This window comes from Rhineura floridana, chromosome 2 (assembly GCF_030035675.1).
Source record: "Rhineura floridana isolate rRhiFlo1 chromosome 2, rRhiFlo1.hap2, whole genome shotgun sequence".
NCBI lineage: Eukaryota > Metazoa > Chordata > Lepidosauria > Squamata > Rhineuridae > Rhineura > Rhineura floridana.
Window position 1 is genome coordinate 83,246,341 of NC_084481.1, and position 24,827 is coordinate 83,271,167.

Consider the following 24,827-nt stretch of genomic DNA (forward strand, 5'->3'; position numbering starts at 1 on the left):
GATACCTCAACAAGTCCATTTTGACAATATTTCTGAAGACTGGGAAGTAAGAGGCAAAACCGGCTTCCCAGGGGAGGGCGTTCCAGAGCTAAGGTGCTGCTACTGAGAAGTCCCTGTCCCACACACTTACCTTCAACAGTGGCAAAACATGGAGTGAAGCCTTCCCAGAAGATCTTAATAAATGAACACATATCCCTCTCTTTAGAGTAATAAAGCTACCCAGCTTAGCATAGAAAGCTTCCTTAATTAGGGCTCTCCATAGGAACAGTATGGACATTATGAACATGGGACTGTATAAACTCATGAGGGTGGCTGTTTCTGTTTCTGTTGCCTTGCAGCTTGTGGACACATGCTGGGGAAGAGGAGAGCTTTTTGTATCCATAGATGCTCCCTGTACATGTTAGAACCCTGGAAAAATCAGCATTCCTAACTCTGCGATACAAAAGGCTCCCCACTTCAGTCACCACCTTCCATGACTTGGAAGGTGACAGAAATGGTGAGAGACATGGGAGCAACTGACCCCATTGATTCCCCTCATGTGTTTACAACCCCCTATTTGACACAATGTCTGAAGAGTGTTTGTGTCCACTCTTTCTTAAGTATATGTGATGCAAGATGAGCTGGGGTTTCCTGCAGTCCTTCTTTGATCCTGTGGTTATGAGATCTCATTGAACTGCACTTCCCCCACTTTACCGTCTTTTGAATGTCTGCCTTTTTGGGGTTGCTATAGCACTATGCCAATCCTACCCCCCTAATACACCTGGAATTAGGGGGCATTCAAACAGTCAACTTCAAAAAACCTAACACCAACCCTGGAAGCAACCCATTTCTAGTATTGCAACCCCCCCCCAAAAAATCCAGAGACATGTATCCTTCACAGAGCTACAATTCCTAGCACCCTTAAGACACTACATTTCCCAAGATTCTTTGGGGGAAGCCAGGTGCTTTAAATGTATAGTGTGGATGTGAACTTAGTTTTGCATTATCTGAAATGTAAAAACTGCTTTTGAAAAGGGCCTTTCCTTCACCGTAAGTAACCACAGCCAGCCAGCCCACCCCTACATATCTGGGTGGGATTTGGGAGGGAGTGTCAGTCTTCTTTGTCAGCCAGAGCATGGCTTCATACTGGCCTCGCTGGAAAGTGGTCTTATAAGATGAAGCCAGTCTGCTGCAGTAGATGGACTGTTGAATCTAGCCAAGGGAAGCTCAGACTGAAATCCCTTAGTTAGCCAAGAAGAAGCTGTTACTGGACTAACCTCTCTGGCAGGCTGGTGGTGGTTGTTAACTCTGGGACTACAAGGAACTTGTTAGAACTATTTTGTAGAGTACATTCACTGACAATAATAAACAGAGCACCAAATTCAAGACGGAGCCTTTTCTGTGGCAGCACCCCAGTTGTGGAATACCATCCCCAAAGAGGTGAGACTAGCACTATTCTTGTTGGCATTCTTATCCCATGTAACTTCAAATGGTTTCTAATACATAACTGAAGATTTTAAATGTTGCTTTAAGGTTTTAATTGTAATTTTTGTTAATGGATGATGCTTGATTTGGCTTTGTTATTTTATGCAGGGGAGGGGGAACTCTTTTCAGCCCAAGGACCACATTCCATTCTGTGCAACCTTCCAAGGGCCACATGGCAACTATTAGTCTACACACACTTCTATATCACTCTCTATTCTCCATCCAGACAAGCAAGAGGCATTATCAACAACACATTCCAGCAGGCCTGGAGCTGGGGGGGGGCCTGTGCCCCCTTAACATTTTCTGCCCCCTAATTGTTTTTACAAAATAAATTATTATAGAACCCCCCCCTATTTTTGTACCCCATTTTAGGCTGGTTCCAGGCTTTCATTCAAGCTAGGCAAAAACACTTGGAAGGTGGAGCCAGGCCACTGAGGGGCGTGACTTGAGAGGGGTGTGGTTTGGGGATAGTTCCAAGGGCCAGAAAAAGAGGCAGGGAGGGCCACATTCAGACCCAGGCCTGAGGTTCCTTACCCCTGTTTTATTCAAACCACTCTGGTGAGAAATGCAATACAAATTCTCAGTTGGGCAATTATCTTTGAAAAATGAAATGGACTGCCTTCAAGGCGATCCCGACTTATGGCGACCCTCTGAATAGGGTTTTCATGGTAAGCTGTATTCAGAGGTGGTTTTACCATTGCCTTCCTCTGAGGCTGAGAGGCAGTGACTGGCCCAAGGTCACCCAGTGAGCTTCATGGCTGTGTGGGGATTCGAACCCTGGTCTCCCAGGTCGTAGTTCAACACCCGTGGCAAACTTTCGAGTACTCTGGAACTCTCCACCTTCACAATGTTACACAGGGGCAGGGCTTTTTTAAAACACACACACACGAATAAATAAAATTTAAAAAAATTGGGCAGGGCGACTTCGGAAGAAGGCAGTCTCCTACTGCTCCAGTTGTGTAAGGTGATGATCTCTTTCCACCACTCCACCGGTGCCGTAGCTCCTCCACGGCCATTCCACCTGCGCCGCGGGCAACATTCGACGGGACTGGCGCCCAGTCGCGGCGCAGCGCGGAGGTGGGAAAGAGGCCGGTGGCTGACCTCAGCGTCTGGGAGCGGCCAACCAGCGGATCACGCGGCGGGCCAATAAAAGCGCGCGGAGCTTCGCCGGCTGCTGACTGCCTGCTGCTGACTCTTGGGTTGACTTAACGTTTCGGGGTCGTAGCCCGCCTCGTGTAGCGGTTTCACTGGGGTTTAGGGCTGCTTGGCGAACGAAGCGTAGCAGGAGGCGACGAAGAAAATGCTGTTTTGGCACACGCAGCCGGAACATTACAACCAGCACTCAACAGGCAGCTATCTGCGGTGAGTGAGCCCTCCAAGGCAGGCGAGCGAAAGGGAAAGGGTTCGACGTCCGTTCTGAGAGGGAGTGGGGAAAGGCGCCCCAATATGCCCCTCAGACAGAGAGGCGAAAGCATTTGCCACAGAAAAGCCGTGCCTCTCGCTCTCCAGTTTTTTGCCCTGCAGCGCCGCACCTCTTGGGGTCGGGGACTGGTTCGGGTTGGGTTTGGGCTGTTGTCGCGGGAGGACAGAAGCAAGGTCGCTGGAGCTTAGCAGGGGCCGCATAGGGACCTACAGCGCAAGCCTCCGCTATGTATGTTTACTCAGGAGTCAGCTCTGCAGTGTTCAGCGGGGCTCGCTCCTAGGAAAAGCGTGCGCAGGATTACAGCTGCAGAGGACCCTTTTAAGGGCGAGTTCTGCCATTTCGTTCGAGACGTGGGAAAGACGCGAGGGAGGGTCGCAGGAGGCATGGTGCTGCTGGAGCAAGAACTAGAAACAGACCTGGCGTTATCGAGTAGCGACGAGCGGCACCAGTATTTTTTTTGGGGGGGGGTTCCGAGGTTGTAGTTGGCTGGCTGTTTTATAAAGCATCAGTTTATAGCGCTTTGCAGAATATTATAGGCAACATAAATAGGTCTTTGCTCCCCAGGAGCTTGCACTCTAAAGTAGTTAGGGAGGAAACAAGGGAGAGAACAAAAGACCGTGGGATGGGTGTGTGTGTGTGTTTGTATGTTTGTATGTTTGTATGTTCATGACTGCATACGCATGTGCCCGTACGACACAAAGTTTCTGAAGTTACGAGGATTCTGGTAAAATTGATCTCTATGCTGGCATGTCACCGACAAAGGATGGAGAGATGTGAATTTGTAGAAGTGGGCTCCATTCACACGTGAATCTTGCTCTTGGGAATCGGTTCCCGAGCGGTAGATAGATGTATGGAAGCGGCTGAGATCCGTTACAGTGATCTGGATGGGCGCCGTTCTGTGAAGCAAGAAGAGAGCCTGATGCAGCTGTGGCTTCCTAGAGATAGTATCTAGGGAGTTTCTCTGTCGGGCTTCTTAATGGTTTGTACTTGAGTGGCAGATGGAAACGCTTTGCTGTAGGCAACTAGTGTGCTCACAGCCTAAATATCTTACATTAATTTTAGTGGAAGTATGATGTAGGCTTGAACAAGTGAAAATTCTACAAAACGTAAAAAGGCTATTTAATGTAGGTTAGTTAACTCTTAATGCCCTTCCGGTAAATTGCAAAAGGATGACTAAAGGGTGCATGTAGGTGAAGTGGAAGCTGGTGATGGATAGGTATTTAGTCTGGATTTGTTAATGTGGAGTCCTGCATTGTGTGTATTACAGTTACAGATGCTCAGACTTTTCTCTCTCAGTGCTTGTTTTTTTTGGGGGGGTAAGGATTATACTTGGTGTTTAATTATTGTGAATGTACAACTATGGAATAACAAAGAGTTTTGTAATATTTTCCAGAGGGGTAGCGGTGTAAGTCTCTTGCAGCAGAAATGTCAAAGAGTCTTGTGGCATCTTAAAGGCACACAATTTTGTTTGGCCATAATTTGTCATGGACCTCTGTCAGATGCATGAAGTATAATCCTGAACTGGCAGTTATATATGCACCTCTACAACTATGTATACTCTACAGCCCTATGTACAATTATACAGAATTTGCCCATTAAATATAACACTTCATGAATTTGATGAAGTGGGCATCTAGTCCATGAAAACTTGTTAGTCTGTAAGGTGCTACAAGACTCTATAACTTCTGCAACAGACTAGCACTGCTACTTCTCCTGAAATGGTGGAATAACAGAGCCTTATAGCATCTTAAAGAGGAACAAGTTTATTATGGCATAGGCTCTTCTGGAGTCCATTAGATTTATGCCTTCAGTTATTCATTTTGTGAACAGGTTTGGAAAAGATTTAGCAAAGTGGCCTTTGCATCTACAAAGCACTGGCAAATTTCTTGTAGGCAGAGCGTTATCTAAACCAGCCCTCTTCCTTGCTCCCCCATTTGAATGATGAGTTGATCCTTTTCATTCACTTTAATCCAGTTTTTTCCTTCCTTATTTCCACATCGGTCACAATGTTAAAAGTTTTCCCAAAAAGGGCAGTGAGTAATGAAATAGATAGCAAATGAAAAATCTACATTCCAGCCCTTCTCAATAGAAAACAGGGGGTTTTTTTAACGGTGTGGTTTTTATCTATCCTTTTGAACAGTGCCTACCATTCTGTTCAAAATCCATAGGCAGGCAATACCTTTATTAGGATGAACCAAAATGTCAGAGAACTGTGAACAAGCTGTCGAGTTGACAGAAATCCATCAGGCTGGATGGCAAACCAAAATGAGGGGGAAAGAAAGCTGGTTTTATTTCAAAGCCATAAAGTTAGCATTTAGTTGGTCTTAAAGGTGGAGTGTAGGAGGAGGAGATGGCAAAATTTGAAATTTGTTAGGTGCTATGCAGATCTCTGATCAGACCTAGGGCTGCTGAGACAAAGGAACAAATAATAGCTGGCCCCCACTTTTAAAAAATATAAAATCTAGGAGCTACCTGGATATACCTCCACCTATAAATGAGATGCGCAGATTTCTTGTGAAGTAGGGAACAAGAGTAAGGAGAAATTTGACAAGTTTTCCTTGTTATAACTTGTTTGGATTGCCAGTCAGTCATCTTAATGCCAGTGGTCAGGAGAAAGCCAAGCCATCTAATGCAACAGTTAATCCAGTGATGGTTCTGCTTCCCAGACTCTTCACTAGCCAATACAGTGTGGTGTAAGTGCCACTGTGTGTGTGGGGGGGGGGGAAGGGTTTGCCTTAAGTCTTGTCACTGTACAGTTCTAGGGTAAGGAGCCCTGGCATGGCTGTTGTTGTCTTGGGGACTCTGTCAGCCAGGACCAGTTTAGGTCTAGACCCTGAAAAGACAGCTCTTGCTGCAAGCTGCTTCCCTTCACTCTTTGATGTGAAATTCTACCCTCAGTAAAACCATTCTGTGCAACTCTTAGAAAGGGACAAGAGGGCAATCCTACCTATTTCAGACTGGGAGAGAAAATTAACATTGTTTTATCCTCTGTGCTTTGAGAAGACAAAGCAAAATTATACTTCTCACTAAGAGTGAAATTCAAGTAGCCTCAGTGGCAATTAATTCAAGGTAACTTTGCAATCAAGTTCTATTTGTGGTTTTGTAGGGACTGTTAGTCCTGGTTTGATTTGTGTTCTTGCAAATGATGTGTGCCTTAATGGTAATATTGACAACATTAATTGAAGCTGTTATTAACTTTCATTTATGTCATTGTACCATTTTAGTTGTCCTTCATAAGCTACTATATATGGTGATATTTTTGAAGTAGTATATAAATGCCCAGAGCTTACACCTGTGTCCTTTGCAATCAAGATGTAGTCCTTTCTAGTAGACAAAACATTTTTTCTTACAACTTCCTTAATCATTATTTTAAGATTTCTGGGAAATGGGAAAAAAGGTGGAGAAGACAGAGAATTATTAGGGGAAGTTGAGAGGCAAAATTGGGAAAAGAAACAAGGAATTGGGTTCTTCTTAGAGTTGAGGTTCTTAGACTACTATAAAAGTAAACTTTCCAAATTCTTTAAGAGTTCTGTTGAATAAATTGTATAACACTTCACCAGTGTTATGGAGCACAAATTAACATTTGTGTGAATGGAAATACCTTGTATCTTTAATCCTTGTTCGTTCTAGCACCTGTGTACTAAATCAGTGTCTGCCCACATTGTCAGCTACAGAAGCAGTTTGTCTATTGTATTCACTCTGCAGGCTGAGTGAGCATCACATTCTTCATTGGTCACTAGTGCAACTGTAACACACACAATATTGGGGTGTTACTGCTGCTCTTGTCTTGCAAAATGGAAGATTACTCTTTCTATTGGATTGGTTCTATTTGTTTTAATTCTTTCCTTTCCTAAGAGATTGTTTGAATTTCTGCCAAGGCACACAAAATATTTTACAGTTTTAATATACTGAAATTAACAAATGGTGCACAGTATAGAACAAGAGTCCTCTCAGGCAGACTGACGAGATAATGGAGCTCTGCATGAGTACTTTAGAGTTTTACAACTGGCTCAGGTGTTGAGGTACCAATTTTAAAGATTTTAGTGGACTAATCCTGGAAGGGATAGGTCAGTATTCTTTGTGGGTTTTTCTTTCTTTTCTTAAACCCTGCTTTGTTGTTCACTTAATGTTAGATGGTGAATCTGTTGGGATGGGGAATTGTATGATTCTATTACCAGCCCAGTCTGTGGTGTGGAGTGAGGCTATAAATGTAAATAGGTCTGAAACAAATAAAATGACATACTTTAAGTGATCCTTGCATAAGGAATGTAAAAATACTCCAGAAAATTGTTGTGGGTGTACCCTTAGGGATGTCACATTACTTTGAAAAGTTTTTCATCCTCTGGAGCAGCCTTCTCTGTTTAGCCCTGAGGTATAATAAGTTTGGTTTTCCTTTAGGATGCCCTTTTAAAACACTCTGATTGGTTTTCATTGTTCCTGCCCAGGAGATATTGGAGCAGAGGTTTTATGGCACTAACTTAATTAGCTTCCCTAAGGGGAGGGGAAAGTGCTCATGTCTGTCCAGAGTTAACAAACATGACTCGTATTTTCAAGCAGAGCTCCATTGCTGCTTTGTCCCAGCATGCCCTTTTGTAACCATAAACCCTAACACAAGGGTAACCAACCTGATGTTCTCCCAATGTTGCTGGACTCCCAACTCCTATCAGCCCCAGCAAGCATGGCCAGTGGTCAGGGATGAAAGGAGTTTGTGTCCGGCAACATCTGGAGGACACATGGCACTTTCCTAACCTAAATAAGGTTGCAGTCTTATTCGCACTTACACATTACTGAACTTAGCCAGTTGTAATGATAATGCATTTCCTTCTCAAATAGATGTTCACCATCCTTTGTACTCTAGTCCTGCTTAACAGTTGAGGAATTTCTTTCCTATATGTTTTGGCTATCTTTGTTGTAAACAGATGCTCTTGTCTGTGAGATGTGCCTACAGAAAGCTCTGGGCTGAGTGGCATCCAGTGCTATCCTGCAGAAGACCCTCTCCCATATGTGTGATTGTATGATTTGTGTTGCCCCAAAGGCACAGCCAGTTCCTTATTTCTTTCTATGTGTTTTGGCTATTTTTGTTATGCATAGATGCACTTAACCATGCCATGTGCCCCCATGAAGCTCTGTGCCAGGTGGGATGTGCTGGCGTCTCACAGAGGACATTCTTCCCTTGGCTCAGGTGTATGAGTTGTCCTGGCCCACAGCAGATTTTGAGGTGGGCTCCGCAGTTACTTATTTTTTTTCGTACACTTTGTCTATTTTGGTTCTATACAGATGCCCTTATCTGTGCTGTGTGCCTACAAGAAGGTGTGGGTCAGGCAGGATGCAATGGCATGTTATAGAGGATACTTCCCTGTTTGCTTTGCTATATGATTTGCCCTGACCCACAGCAGATGTTGGGGTGGGGTGGTCTGTTCTGGGTGGTCTGTTCTGGGTGGTCAGTTACTTGTTTACTTATTTTTTTCAACATGTTTTAGCTATTTTGGTTGTGCATAGAAGCACATATGCATGTCTTGCATCACAAGAGGTTCCTGGTCAAGCAGGATGCAGTGGCATCTGACAGAGGACATTCTTCCATTTGCTCAAGTGTATGATTTGACCTAATCCCTGGTTAGTTTTTTCCGCTGCTTTGTCTATTTTAGTTGTGCATAGATGCATATATCCATGTCTTCCCTTCCTATCCCAGGGAACAATTAGTATGGAGAACATGTTTAGAGCAAGACCTGAGAACACCAAGTGCTGTTGGCAGGGGTTGAAAGTCAAAGATGGGACTAAGCAGCCAATTCTGAGCTGAGACTCAATCCTGGTAAGACTGAGATGCTGTTGGTGGATGGTTTCTCCGATCAGATGGTGGATATATACCCTGTCCTGGACGGGGTTACACTCCCCCTAAAGGAACAGGTTCGTAGTCTGGGAGTCGTTTTAGACTCTTCCCTCTCACTTGAGGCTCATGTAGCCTCGGTGGCACGGAATGCGTCCTACCAACTTCGGTTGGTAGCCCAGCTATGTCCCTACCTGAGTAAGGAGGACCTTACATCAGTAGTACATGCTCTGGTAACCTCGCGTTTGGACTACTGCAACGCGCTTTACGTAGGGCTACCTTTGAAGACGGTTCGGAAGCTACAGCTAGTGCAAAATGCGGCGGCCAGACTGCTAACAAGAACTAAGCGGTCTGAGCATATAACACCTGTGCTGGCTCGCCTGCACTGGCTTCCAATATGCTTCCGGGCCAGATTCAAAGTGTTGGTGTTAACCTATAAAGCCTTATACGGCGCGGGACCACGATATCTGCTGGAACGCCTCTCCCGATACGAACCGGCTCGTACACTATGGTCTACTATGAAGGCCCTCCTCCGGGTCCCGACGCATAGGGAGGCCCGGAGGGTAGTGACGAGATCTAGGGCCTTCTCAGTGGCGGCCCCCGAATTGTGGAACAGTCTCCCCGAGGAGGTACGCTTGGCGCCGACACTATCATCTTTTCGGTGCCAAGTTAAAACCTTCCTCTTCTCTGAGGCATTTTAATCTTAGTTAAATGTTTGTAACTTGGTTTTAGATTGTGTAGTTTTTATATGCTTGTTGTATCAGATTCTGTAATTTTATTGTATTTTATGTTAACCGCCCAGAGAGCTATTGCTAGTCAGGCGGTATATAAGTTTAATAAATAAATAAATAAATTCTACACTGGATAGAGGATCTGCCACCACCTCAGGCCACGGTCAGTTTGCTAGCCTGCAATCGGGCAAAGAAGTGTGAGCTACCAAATGTGTGTGCATGAAAAATGGGCTCACATGCACTGATATATGTAAACTCCGCAACTGTGATAAGCAGGACTTGAATACAGAGGATGGCGAACATCAATTTGAGGCCGAGATGGATGATCGTTATGATGACTAATTATAAAATGAACAAGTTAGACCATATATGTCTAGGAGAAACTAAGTAAACATTTTAATTAACGTGAAATTGTACAGTTTTTCTTTGAAGTTGCTACAGTTGACAGTGCCTTGCGGTAGAAGAAAGCAATGGACTGGACTCAACTCTATGGCAGGCCATAGGGGGCATTCCCCTGGTGGTCGTGCCATCGTCGCACTGCACTACAGCTTCAAGAAAAATGCCGGGAGCAGAATCGACCTCTGTATATGGCGTTTATTGATCTGACTAAGGCCTTTGACACTGTGAATCGAACTGCTCTCTGGACCATCCTTCTGAAAACTGGATGCCCTGATAAATGTGTGAATAATTTGCAACTCCTTCATGACAACATGACAGTAACAATTTTGGACAACAATGGCTTTCAGAGTGATCCATTCAGAGTCAGATCAGGCGTAAAACAGGGATGTGGCATTGCTCCTACCTTATTTGCTATCTTCATGGCTATGATTCTACACCTTATTGAGGGGAAACTTCCTACTGGTGTGGAAATCATATATCGAACAGATGGAAAGCTTTTTAATCTCAGTAGGCTGAAAGCAAAAAGTAAGTCAACCCTCTGTCGTAGAACTTCAATATGCTGATGATAATGTAGTGTCCGCACATTCAGAGGAAGATCTTCAAACTATCCTAAATGTCTTTGCAGAAACATATGGAAAGCTTGGGCTCTCACTTACTATTAAAAAACCCAAAGTGCTTCATCAATAGGTGCAAACTAGTCCCTCTGTAGCACCATTGATCCAGCTTAATGGTGTGACATTGGAGAACTTTGATCACTCCCCCTATCTCGGCAGCCATCTCTCTGTAAAAGCTGACATTGATGCTGAAATTCAGCATCGTCTGAGCTCTGCGAGTGCCGCATTCTTCTAAATGAAGAGTAGAGTGTTCGAGGATCGGGATATTCACAGGGAGACCAAAATGCTTATTTACAAAAGATTCCACCAACGCTGCCTCTGGAAAATTCTGCAAATTACTTGGGAAGACAGACAGACTAATGTTAGTGTTTTGGAAGAAGCAAAGACTACCACTGTTGAAACAATGATCCTCCAATATCAACTTTGCTGAACCATGTTGTTCGAATGTCTAATCACCATCTTCCAAAGTGGCTACTTTACTCCCAACTTAAGGATGGAAAATGGAACATTGGTAGACAGCAAAAGAGGTTTAAAGATGTTCTTAAAGCAAATCTAAAAAAATGTAACATGAACATCGAGAACTGGGAAGTCTTGGCCCATGAAAGTCCCAAATGGAGGTCGGCTATTATCAAAGGTGCTGTGGACTTTGAAGAAGCACGAACACAGGGCGAACGGGACAAATGAGCTAAGCGGAAGGCACGTCAAACAAATCCTCATCGTGACCATCTTCCATCTAGAAACCTATGTCCTCACTGTGAGAGGCTGTGTGGATCCAGAATTGGCCTCCACAGTCACTTACGGACCCACTGTTTAAGACCTTATCTTGGAAGACAATCTTACTCTGCCACAAGTGATCGCCTGGTGGTGTGGAAGTGCCATTTGGGGTAGCCCAGTACTTATTTTGGGGTGTGTAACTGTCAACTGTGGTCATTTTACATTGATGTGCATTGCACATGGATGTGTGGTCATGCACATTGATGTTCTTTTGACACCCACCTGTCAAAATCCATTGTGTGGGGGAGGGCTCCCAAGCACCCACTGCTGCTGTAGGAAGGGGGAAAGGAATGAAGTGGAGAAAGAATTTTTCCCTTTGTGTCCCCTCCCTTGCTGCCACTGTAAATGAAAGAACAAAGACTGTAATTTAAAATGCAGCCTTTCTTGAGGAAGTGAAGGATTATTTTCTCCCATTTGCCCCCATCCCCTGCAACCTCATACCCTGCTGTGGTAAGCATGCTGGGAGGGAGTTAGTCTGCATCTGTGTTGGAATTGCTTTTTAATATGTTCTTAAACTTTCTTTTTTAAAATGTTTTTAATCTTAGAAGATGTTTTGATAGCTTTTTTTAAAGTAACTTTTTTGAAGATGTTTTGTTTTAATGTGTTTTAAAGTTTGTTTTTATGATGTTTTAAGTCCTTTTGTTTGCCACCCTGGGCTCCTGCTGGGAGGAAGGGCAGGATATAAATCAAATAATAGTAATAGTAATAATAGTAGGGAGAAGTGGTTTCCTTTGAATGGAATGCCTTCTTGAGCAAGGCGTGCTCCCCCCTTTGGGAGCATGCCTTGTTCCAGCAAAGGAGCAATTGGGATCCCACTTTAAGCTCCTGATTGTTTCTTGGAAGCCCTGCCCTTACCTGCCCCACACTTGACATCACGTATGATGTCAGATTGTAGGGCAGGTGGGTATGGCTTCCCTAAAATGGTTCATTTGTTCTGTAGGCTGGAAGTTCCCCATCCCGATATGCATTCAAACCAGCCATAACATTGAGCCATAGAGCATTGCAAAAATGAGTCACAGTGAGCCTTGGGCTCATGCTCCCCCCTTTCTCCTCTGGCAGAGCCTCAAGTAAGAGTTTGGAGCTTTTGCTTCTTCTTTTTATTAAATTGCAGCTTACCGTGTTACCTGAATATGGACAAACTGCAGTTTATCCTTACTGTGGTTAGCTGAAACAAGCTAACTTCAAAAAGACCTTCATTGGAAAAAACTGAGTGGGCCTGGGTTTGGAATATCGTCTTAGAATTGCAATCCTGTACATGTTCCCCTGGGAGTGAGCCCTAGTCTGACACAAGCCGAACTTTCAAATTAACATGCATGGCATAGGGCTGCAAATGGCTAGATTTATTTTATCACATGTTTATTTTCCTTGTTTCTCCAAGGAGCTCAGGGTGGTGCATTTGGTCCCCCACCCCTTTATACTCTCAACAGCCTTGTGTGGTAGGTTAGGTTAAGAGAATTTGACTGGTCCAAGCTCACTCAGTGATGCATGCCCCAATGGGGATTTGAACCCAGACTTTCCCAGTGTTGTAGCTGCTACTGCACACTAATTATTTAACATTGGCTCAATAAAGGAGTGGGGGTAACACTAATGTGTTTATCTCACTACTTACATTTTGATAGTAATATTATTTGGCATTAATATTAAGGAAATATTATTTCCTTAATCTTCAAAGCATTTCACACATACAATCTCTGTACTTTTTATAGTAAACCTATAATATTGCAGATCTGAGGCTGAGAGAGAGTAGTTTATATAAAGCCATTCACAGAGTTAATGATTAAAGTGAGTTTTGAACTAAGGATTTTGCAGTTCACACTCCTAACCTCTATCCTGGTCCAGCTATTTAAACTAGATATTTAAAGCACCACATTCTCCAACCTGGCTAGGGGAGGGCAGTAGTTGGGAAGACCACAGAAGGGGGAAGAATTGTCACTCCCCAAACACATACACAAATCACATTTTCAAATCAAATTACAGTTTCTGTGCATGGCTACATTTTTGCAAAAGGAAAAAAATGGATTAAACTACATGTGATTGAGTATCACATGTTGTTTGGGTACAAAATTGCTGAAAGCATTTTAACACAGTGAAGTAAGTAATTTAGTCTGATTATAGTCCCATTATAACTGCCCCTTTCCATGTTTAGCACTACAGTTGATGTGCCCTTATCTCACCATAAAATGAAGTGGCAGCTTCTCTCAGTTAAGGACTATTTTTTTTATCATGTTTATTGCCAAATTAGCATGCTTTGTTTAATAGTCCCAGAAGTCTTCCCCATCCCTTCACACTGATGAGAGTGTTAGAGTGAAACAACAAGTGAATTATTAAGCTGTGCAGAAGCAGGGCAAACATAATCTTGCCCTCACTTCCAGTTCATGTGTGTAGACTGCCTTGATACATACAGGTGGGCATGATATTAAATTTCATGAAAGAGTTGGCTCCTGTGAAGAAGTTTCATGATGACTGCAAAATGTGTACTGAAGGTTATGGCATGTATGCTGCATATCTTGCATCATCAAATAGGAATATCAACCAAGTGAATAAAGTTAGGGAAGTATGTTATGATTCTTTGTGCTCCAGTGTCCATCTTGTACTGTATTTAGTTACAAAAGGGCATTAGTTTTTATTAGAAGCAAGTACTGATGCAGCATGATTAGAAGTAGATTTTTTAAAAAACCTCATTAAAACTAGGTACCTCATGTTTTATGTGCAGTATACAAACTGACTCCACCATGTGGTGATGCGCTTTTTAAAAGGTTAACTCTTGGCACTCTTGCATATGTTCCCAATCTTGTGACTAGTTCAACTGACTTAGAATGTGGCCTAACATGTTTAAAAACATAAACACAAGTTGGTCTACAATCTAAACATATTTGGCCTGCAATGTAAATGTGGATATTTGCCACAAGAAGAAAAGTCACCTGGGTGTTGCACATCCACTTATCATGCATAGAGTATGGAATTCATATCTGTTTTGTATGGCTGGCTGAACAGCTGGTATAGCACAGTAAGGAGGAGAGGCTGGCTGGGAGTCTGGAGTTCAAATCCCCGCTGGTGTCTCCTGGGTGTCAAGGGCCAGATAAAGATCACCCCCACAGTGAGTGGCTCAGGGGTTATGTGCTCTGCCACCTGTGCAGCCGTGGGCAAGCTGCATAGTCCCAAGGAGCCCAGTTGCCCCCCAGCTGGCAGTTGTGGACAAAGAAGGGTCTGGCTTGTGCAGCTGTGGCTAGCCAGCTGGGGAGGACTAGCCTCAGAGGGAGGCAATGGTAAACCCCCTCTGAATACCACTTACCATGAAATCCCTATTCATAGGGTAGCCATAAGTCGGGATCGACTTGAAGGCAGTCCATTTCCATTTTTCATGGCTGTCTGAACACTCTGCTCTTGCCTTACCAATAGCTGATGTTAGTTTTCTCTTCCATTGCTACCTTGAGGCACATGCTTCCACTGCTTAGGATGGAGCTTCAATTGTCCATGTAGCTCCTTTGCCTATTGTGCTAATTCATGTGATTCTAATCTGCCTTTAGTTCTTTCCTAAATCCATCCCCTTTGCAAAGTCATTTCTTACCACACTAAGCAAAATCTTAGATATGTTTTTCTAATGTAGAAAAGCACTGAATAAAATGTGTTTGTTTTCAGCTGACTTCTAGCAACTATTTAATTTGGCTGATCAGTAGGTCTGAAAAGTCTCTCTTCTGACCATCAACTCATTTCTTCAGCTGCCAGCTACATAAACAAAATGATGGGAACAAATATTTTAATGTTGTAAGCATACAGTGCAGCAGTCTGACAGGAATCCATATTGTTATGTTAATGTACAAGAAGGGCGAACAATGTCCATTGCTTAGTCTTGTTTAGCTTATTGACCAAGCCAGAGAAACACCTACCATTCATGGTAAACCTGAAGTGTTGGTCAGAGGAGGGCATGTACACGCATCTATATGTGCAGTATCTGGTGGTGGTGGTAGTGGAGACAACTGAACTGCTGTGAGTTAGAAACATGCTGGTTTGAGGCTGGAAATTTTTTGAAAGGGTAGTTTCTGAGGATAAATTGAGATTAGGTGTTTCAAAGTTCTTCATGGGCAGTGTTAGGTATGAGGAGGGTAGCAATGGTAAGGAAACTGAGTTTCTTGTCTTGTTAACTTGTCCTTTGATTCAACCTTTTGATTGGGAAGGGTTCTGAAGAAGACTCTGCCTCCTATTATTTAGCTAAAATCCACCTACACCTCTTATTATAAGAAAACAATTTGCTGGTATAACCTAAATTATTGCCCAAACCCCACTCTTTAAAAAGTAAACATTAAGTTGTAGAAATCTGGGTCTAATGTATCAGCCTCTTCCTCACACCATGCTCTGTGTGTGAATATGAGGAATTGCACCTCAAAGCTTTCCAGCATACTTGCTATATTGCTTGTTGTGGGAATAGTAACAGAAATGTGTCTCACAATTAAAGTTGCTCATTGGTGGTGTAGGTAAGCTAAGCTAAAATGGTTTTGTCTGAGAGGCATCCCCCCCACCTTAACTAGATATTGAGCGACTTTTTGCGTACATCAGCCCATTCAATTGAAATTGTTCCTTTTTTATATTGGGTAATATTGGCATTCTGGCAATTGGATCACAGCAAAAATGTTTGCTTACGGGATATGGGTTCTGTAGCACCCATCTTCAACCTTTTTAATGACACTAGTACTTCTGTATTACAAGAGAGGTCCCTGTTGCTAATTGGGTAATATTGTGTTGTTTCAGTGATGTCCTCGCACTCCCAATCTTTAAACAGGAAGAGCCTCAACTCTCCTCTGGGAATGGCACAAAACTCCCTCCATTTCAGTATGTGCTCTGTGCTGCTACATCCCCTGCTGTGAAGCTTCATGAGGAGACCTTGACCTATCTCAACCAAGGTAAGACCAACGCAAACAGATAACTGCTCTCCAGAGGTTACCAGACTAAATGCAGCAATTTTCTATTTTCCTACAATTGCCGTTACTGGCTGGACAATATTTGGTAAAAGAGGAATAGGAAACCCATGTAAATGATGCTTCCTGCTCATGCTCTTTTAAAACCTCTGAAGAGAATTTTTGCATCTTTCTCTGGGATGAGATGCACAAAGTCTTGAAGTGGGAACAGCTTGTGTGTATCACCCTATGGATGTTGGGGAGGGGAGATAATGGATAATGGAAATATTTAGGACACGCTTGCTCTTCCTATGCTTCCCTCCCTCCCCCAGCTGCAATGTATATGAACTGATGCCACTTCCAGAAATACCTCTTTTGCCATTAAGGAGAATCTCGGGAAGCTGCTTGTGTGGTAGGATAAGGAGAGCTGAAAAGGCTATATAAGCAGCATGGAAATGTCCAACTCTTGCAAATGGCTCACTGCAGTGCACAAGAATCACTGTGGACTGAGTCGGCCACCAGTTGACAATATCAAGAATGAATTCTTTTACTGGGACCCTTGATAAGCAAACCACACACGCTTCCTCATGGCAATGGTTGGGCTTTGGTATACTGCTCAAATCCTATTACTGCTGTCGCTGCTTGTACTTCTTACAATAGGCAAGTGTTTGGGAAGATGAGAGGGACAGGGCACCTATAAACTTCAAGGAAGAGCTTCCAAAAGGGGCCTTGGGGAATTTGAAAACTTGAACCTGCCTGGCAATTGGGAAGGATCAAGAGTTGCATTTCTAGGGCATGGCCTGAGGCATCACTTAGGCAAGCAACAGTGACCAACCTCTGCAGGAATCTGTTGTATACCATTATTGTCCAATTACCCTGTAGATGACCTGGGCACTGTCTTTACTCAGCTCCTTTTTTCTAGTTGGCAGAGGCTTTGTTTTTTTTTTTTTTGATGTTTGAACAAATGAATAAAGTTGGCTATGGTTTTTAAGTTGGTTCTCTTTATTCCTCCCCATTTACACTGCAGACCCCTAGGGAATGGAAAGCAGACTCCAAGCACAGTGAACAAATCTGTTTATCTGCTGATGAAATCTGCTAAGCCAATTGTACCCAGCTTAGTGGGCAGGCAAAGGACTATGATTATGATTTTTTAAAATAAATAAATAAATCTTCTTTTCTGATTGAACCTTTATGAACATATATAACAAAAATTTGCCCAGGGAAAAGTAGAGTTGTGGTGTTAAAAGGGACAATGACTTGGTTCCAGCCCAACCACTTTTTTTCTGAGACATATCGTATATATACTAATAGTGAACACAATTCTCTGAGTGTCAGTTTTTAGGTAATCAAAAAGGTACCATTCATGTACAAGAAAAAGTCATCAGCAGTAGAACAGATTTTCGGGGGGGGGGAATGTTAAGATGGTAAAAGTCTCCCAAGCATGACTGAGAATTCTGTGGCCACTGAATACTAATTAATTGAGAGAAGGGGGGAAATAGGAGAAATAGGACACAGGTGGAGGTGGAATGTGGAGTAACTTGGAAGATGGTATGGCTGGCTAGAACCATATGGGACCACTTCACACTGCAAAACTTGTTGAACCTAGGAAGAGCCCTGCTGGATCAGACCAATGGCCCATCTGGTGTATCATCCTGTTCTCACAGTGGTCAAATAGATTCCTATGGGCAGCCCACAAGCTTCCTCTCCCATGGTTTCCAGCAACTGGTATTCAAAAGCATACTGCCTCCCAACTGTGGTCCCATTTATTTTATCCTATAACCAAATGCCCCAATTCAGCTGTAGTTGTTTGAATTTACACATGGTCTCTTGCACTAGGATGAGGATATGGATGCTCATGCAACTGAAAATAAAGATGATGATAAAGGGCTCAAATACTCCACTCATTTATAGAGATCCATAACGATATTAGAGGTAATCTGTATGTACTTCATTATATTGAGCTTGGTGCACATTTATCTATGTGTAAATTTTATATTTATAAATTTGCACCCATGTTCTGTATATATTAGTCCTGTAATTCTTTGCAATCAAAGCTGGATAGGGCAATCAGAGCTGGATAGGTGTCTGTAATTGCATTACCATTGTAACAATTGGCAACCACTTTAAATGGGTTGAGATTTTTCTACCTGAAGTTGATTAGCAGTTGACTCAAGGTAGAGTAAAAGAAATACTTTACAAAATTAATCACAATCTTAGGACTTTGCAACCACCAGATGCATTTATTGTGGCACATTAGTTTGTATATCTCTAAGAAAGGATAAGGCAAGCTCGTGGATGAGTTTTAATGGTTACTGGCCATATTAGCCTATATGAAACCTGTGGGGTGGAGAAAATGGAAAAACACTTGCTGGGGCTGATGGGAGTTGTAGTCCAAAACATCAGAAGGTCATTAGGTTGATGAAGGCTGTTTTAGAGCATTTGGCAAACTACTTTTGGAATGAAAAGCTGGAACAAATGGCTTAGTCCAATCTAACAAGACATTTCTTATATTCTTTTCATTCTGTTGTATTGCTGGTTGGCCTCATAGCCATGGTAATGTTCTAGCAACGCCTAATAGGCCCAGTTTGCACATAACATTAAACCATGTGTAGTGACCCATATGTGGGTGTGGCCAGTTGGGAGAGGGTTGGAATTGGAGTAAAGATGACTGTTAACAGTAAAATAAACCCTATTACTACTTAGAAGTCCAGGACTGTACTGATTTCTAGACTAAGCCCATATTGGTGATTGGTCTCCACTCCTCACAAATATTATTTTTACACATGGTTTACTATTAAAGGATGGGCTACATCAAGTCTCTGATTTTTGTGTTTCCCCTGGCCCCCTCTTCTGTAGCACAGATGCGAGGAGGAGACTGGAAACTTTCACTTGCATTTTAGATTAATCACAGTTAAACTTTGTGTCCAAACTCTAAACTGGTTAATCTTAACTAGGACTTGTTGAAACAAGTCACCATCTTAAACTATGATTTGAAGATGGCTTGTTTCAATGTCATCAAGATTAACCACAGTTTGCTAGGTGCACGTTACAGCTAATCAAAAACTGAAGCTGGACTCCTTACAGCAACAGAGGAGGAAGTGGGTGGGTGCATATGCAAGGCTTGCTGCAGCTTGTCCTCTTAAAACTAAACTGTTGTTTATTATTGTGTCCAGTTCATAATATTGTTGGTAACTTCTGTTGGCAGTGGTAACTGCTGCAGTGCTCGATCATGTAATTAATAGTTTTTTTCCATGGCTATAGGCCTGCGTTGCCATATGCCAGTAATTGTTAAACAAAAAAAGTTTTGTTTTTGTTTTCACAATACTTCAGGTAGTAGCTGTATGCTTCCAAAAGTAGCTCTAATTACCATTGATGAACTAATTTGAAGTCCTGTCCTGGAATGGGATATATTCCATGTTGAGATGTGATTATGTGTAGGAAGGTTGGTGATGGGAAAGACAGACAAATTATTGCAATGGCTACTAGTGTTACAATGGTCGCTCATGTAAGTATTCTTCATTAGGAATATTATGCAACCTCCAGCTCTACATTTTGGGGTGGGTGCTGTGCAATTGGTAGGACAATCCCTGCCTGTCTCTGCAGTTCTAAAGTTGGGAGGAAGGCTGGAGCTCAGAAGCACACTTGCCACGAAGAGCAAAATGTGAAAGACAGACACTTTACTCAGTACGATATATCTTTCAAATAGTTGATTTTCCATCTTTCTTTTCTTTTTTTCTCTTCAAACTGTTGGCAGGCATCTCTTTTGTCTTAAATGTAGTGCTGTTACATTTATGTGGCTTAAATTGCAGGAGAAAATAGCCTTACTAAATGCAAAGGGCTCATAAACCTTCTAAAGACAGGTGGAGTTGCTTCATATTATACAGTCTAGGAACATTGTGAACCTAGCTTGTTTTTACTACCTTTCTTTTTGTTACGAAGCAGCACTGTATAGGTTACAGCTTGCTTAGAAGTATTATGTAAATGTCTGTTCTCCAGGAGTATCCTGCTTTGGCACATCTTAAAAGACGCCTTTTAAGAGGACATAGTCCTAAAAGGTGCAGTATAAATATTTAAAATAAAATCATATCTGTTAACTCTTAAGAACTGGGCAAGAGTGTAGAGAAAACTTCATATGTGTTTCTCTGAATGTGCCCTATAGTGGCTTCTGCTATAGCAGGTATGGGCGACCTATGGCTCTCCAGCTATTGGGCTACAGGTCTCATCATCTCTGACCATTGGCCGTGCTAGCTGGGGCTGATGGAAGCTGAAGTTCAGCAACTGCATGTTCCCCATCCCTGTACTTCCCCTGTATAATGCACTTCCAGGATAGAATTGCTTACTACATAGTGGTTTCTTCAAAATGGTGAAGCAGTACATTTTTTAACCATGTAGAGATCTAGTGAGTAGAGGGCTCATTATGCTCTTTGCTTTTCTGGATTGCTAAGTGGTCCTGGGAACACAGGAATGCTTAGTTTGGTGACTTTGAAACTGTGTGCTGGGGAACTTGGTGGATGTTTAAATGCAGACATTGGTTATGGCAAACCAGAGTTCCTGGAAGATTGCTAGCTTCCATTATGAATTTTGCCTGCAATGCTGTTTTGGTAGAGTGTATTTGAGATCAAAAGACATAGTCAGAATTAAAGAACAATATATTTCGGAGCATATTATGGGCCTAGGAATTTGTTTTCTGTGCAAGAATCGAATCCACATGGAGAAAGTGGATGGAGAAAAGTTTTTCCCCTCTCAAAACAGTAGAATTCCCGGTCATCCAATGAAGCTGAATGTCGGAAGATTCAGGACAAAGAGAAAGTACTTCTTCACACAGCACATAGTTCAACTATGGAATTTGCTCCCACAAGAGGTAGTGATGGCCACCATCTTGGATGGCTTTAAAAGAGGAATAGATAAATTTATGGAGTACAAGGCTGTCAGTGACTACTAACCTTGATGGCTTTTCTCTGCCTCCATATTTGGAGGCAGTATGCTTCTACCAATTGATGGAAACTGCAGGAGGGGAGAATGCTCTTTGCACTCAGGTCCTGCTTGTGGGCTTTCCATGAACATCTCGACCTCTATGAGAACAGGATACTGGACTAGATGGGGCATTGGCCTCATCCAGCAGCCTCTTCTTGTAGTCTTTTATGCTCTTAATTGAGCTCACACTTGGATCACACATGTCCACCCCTGGTTAGCTTCCTTTGTTTCAACAGCCTAATTTAGGTGGCAAAGGGGCATTTTGTTGCTATTGTTTAAACAACTGGGAATCTGAAATCCTGGCTGATCTACTGCAAATCACCCATTAGATCTACCAGTAGATCCTGATCTGCCTTTTGCTTGCTTCTGGTCTAGAATCCTCTGTAATATACTGGGATCCATGTGGATGCTCAGTGATTCCTTAGTGACAAATCAATGTGAAAATAATTTACTGAGTTCCCCCCCCCCAAAAAAACATTCTCTCTTTGTGTGATGGTTGTTCTTGAACAATGGCCCTCAGTGGAGTTGCCCCCTCTGTGCAATGAGCCTCTAGTGGCTATCACGCCACTAATGATAGCAAGGTTAAACTCCTAGCTTGTGTGTTTATCTCAGTAATACCTACTTTAGGCAATGGTTGTTGTTGTTGTTATGTGCCTTCAAGTCGATTAAGACTCATGGCGACCCTATGAATCGGTGACCTCCAAGAGCATCTGTCATGAAGCACCCTGTCCAGATCTTGTAAGTTCAGGTGTGTGGCTTCCTTTATGGAATCAATCCATCTCTTGTTTGGCCTTCCTCTTTTTCTACTCCCTGCTGTTTTTCCCAGCATTATTGTCTTTTCTTGTGAATCATGTCTTCTCATTATGTGTCCAATATGATAACCTCAGTTTCATTATTTTAGCTTCTAGAGACAGTTCTGGTTTGATTTGTTCTAACACCCAATTATTTGTCTTTTTCGCAGTCCATGGTATGCGTAAAGCTCTCTTCCAACACCACATTTCCTATGAGTTGATTTTTCTCTTATCTGCTTTTTTCACTGTCCAACTTTCACATTCATACATAGAGATTGGGAATACCATGGTCTGAATGATCCTGACTTTGGTGTTCAGTGATACATCTTTGCATTTGAGGACCTTTTCTAGTTCTCTCATAGCTACTGTCCCCAGTCCTAGCCTTCTTCTAATTTCTTGGCTATTGTCTCCATTTTGGTTAATGACTATGCCAAGGTATTGATAATCCTTGACAAGTTCAATGTCCGTCCTCATTGTCAACTTTAAAGTTACATAAATCTTCTGTTGTCGTTATTTTAGTCTTCTGGATGTTCAGCTGTAGTCTTGCTTTTGTGCTTTCCTCTTTAACTTTCATCAGCATTCATTTCAAATCATTACTGGTTTCTGCTAGTAGTATGGTATTGTCTAATTATTGATATTTCTCCCTCCAATTTTCACACCTCCTTCATCTTGGTCCAATCCCGCTTTCCGTATAAGTTCTGCGTATAGATTAAACAAACAGGGTGATAAAATACACCCCTGTCTCACACAGTTAATTGGGAACCAATAGGTGTCTCCATATTCTGTCCTTACAGTAGCCTCTTGTCCAGAGTATAGGTTGCGCATCAGGACAATCAGATGCTGTGGCACCCCCGTTTCTTTTAAAGTATTCCATAGTTTTTCATGAGCTACACACTCAAAGGCTTTGCTGTAATCTATAAAGCACAGGGTGATTTCCTTCTGAAATTCCTTGGTCTGTTCCATTATCCAGTGTATGTTTGCGGTATGATCTCTGTTGCCTCTTCCATTTCTAAATCCAGCTTGGACATCTGGCATTTCTCGCTCCATATATGGTAAGAGCTTTTGTTGTAGAATCTTGAGCATTACTTTACTTGCATGGGATATTAAGGCAATAGTTCGATAATTACTGCATTCCCTGGGATCTCCTTTCTTTGGAATTGGGATATATATTGAATGCTTCCAGTCTGTGGGCCATTGTTTAGTTTTCCGTATTTGTTGACAAATTTTTGTCAACATTTGGACAGATTCAGTCTCAGTAGCTTGTAGCAACTCTACTGGTATGCCATCTGTTTCTGGTGATTTGTTTCTTCCAAGTATTTGAAGAGCAGCTTTCACCTCACATTCTAAAATAGGGAATGGTACACTATGGAAAATATAGTCCCTAGTTAAGAACATAAGAAGAGCTTGCTGGATCAGGCTGATGACCCATCTAGTCCAGCATCCTGTTCTTACAGTGGCCAACCAGATGCCTGTGGGAAGCCCATAAGCAAGTCCTGAGCACAAGAGCACTCTCCCCTCCTGCGGTTTCTAGCAATTGGTAATCAAAGGCACACTGCCTCTGACAGTGGAAGATAGAGCACAGCCATTATGGCTAGTAACTATTGATAGCCTTATCCTCCATGTATTTGTCTAATCCTCTTTTAAAGCCGTCCAAGTTGGTGGACATCACTGCTTCCTGATGGACAATATAACACAGTTGTACAAAGAAGTACTTTCTTTTGTCTGTCCTGAATCTTTACCCCATTCCTACTGTTTGTTTTTGTAGGTACAAAACACAATTTTTTTGTGTCATGTATTTTTAGCCTCTGTTAATGTAAGTGAAATACTTAGGTCTCCTTGGATTATTACTTAAAAGAATGTAATGCCTCTAGCTGTCAAGGTATTCAGAATGAAACATAGTTAACTATCATCTTGGCCTCAAGCCCACACATAGAATCACATTGTGTGAAAGGAGAATGTAACCTTTAATTGCTGGGTTGATTCAGTTAATGCATATTACCCACATGAAGGGAATATTTGCATAGATAAGAGACCAGTTTAACTTCCAGATCTAACATACATTCCCTAGATTATCATGTCACCAGATCTACTTAACCTGCCATTTGGTACTAGAGAGTTGTAGTGGAAAGGTAAACTTTGACTGGTATTCTAGTCTAAAAATGCACTGGCCAGTTCTAGAGGTAACACTTTCTAAGATGCAAATGTAGATAAGACTTTTTTAAAACAAAGCAGTATTGGAACTACCTTTTATACAAATTCTACTTGGGGTGTTTGGGTGTTCTTAAGGAGGAATTTCCCCATCCCTCCACCTTTACTAACCATAGCAGCAGATGAAATCTTTCTGTTCAATATCTTTTAATTTAGAACATCTTTATCCTGCCTGTCTTGTACCTCAGTGTGGCATAAAGGGAATTCCAGGTGGTCCTGTCAAGACATTGACCATACCCAGACCTGCTTACCTTTAACAAAGTGGTTGCATCATGTACCTTCAGACCAGGCCATGTCCAATACTAGAAGATCAAGAACATATAGGCCAAATCTGAAAAACCAAGTGGTGCTCTTGTTCTCTCCCTCCTCCCATGCTGGCAAAAATGCAGCAGCAGTAGTAATAATACAATGCTGCTCCTTTTTAATGGTACCCCAGAATCTGCCATGTCATTATGCCTAACAGTAGGGCCAATCATGAGACTGTTAAAGCATTTAAGCTTCCTGCTGCCAGCTAATTACTACAGTTTCTCCCCCTCCTCCTGAGAAATTTGTATCTTATCCCATTGTTCAGAGACATAGCTAATGTCATAATTTCCATGGCTGCAATCCTTCCTAGAGCTTTTAAGACAATGCCTTGACAATCCTTGGGCTATCAGAATAAATATTGTCCCTAGAGTGACTTCCAGAAAAGTAGCATTTTTCTTTCCTCTGCAGGAGGGAGATATACCTGCTG

At 42.4% G+C, this 24,827-nt stretch overlaps 1 protein-coding gene across 4 annotated transcripts in view; it reads left to right on the top strand.

The window, feature by feature from the left end:
• The first annotated feature begins 2,571 nt into the window (after positions 1-2,571).
• The window catches only part of TFCP2L1 (transcription factor CP2 like 1), a 53,820-nt gene continuing 31,564 nt past the window's right edge, over positions 2,572-24,827 (top strand). Inside the window, exons 1-2 of one of the 4 annotated variants that reach the window (XM_061609151.1) lie at positions 2,572-2,826; positions 15,976-16,127. In XM_061609151.1, the coding sequence (XP_061465135.1) occupies positions 2,765-2,826; positions 15,976-16,127 (214 nt within the window). In that variant the 5' untranslated portion in view covers positions 2,572-2,764. The remainder of the gene's footprint in view (positions 2,827-15,975; positions 16,128-24,827) is intronic. The other 3 variants (XM_061609153.1, XM_061609150.1, XM_061609152.1) reach the window with 3 other exon arrangements.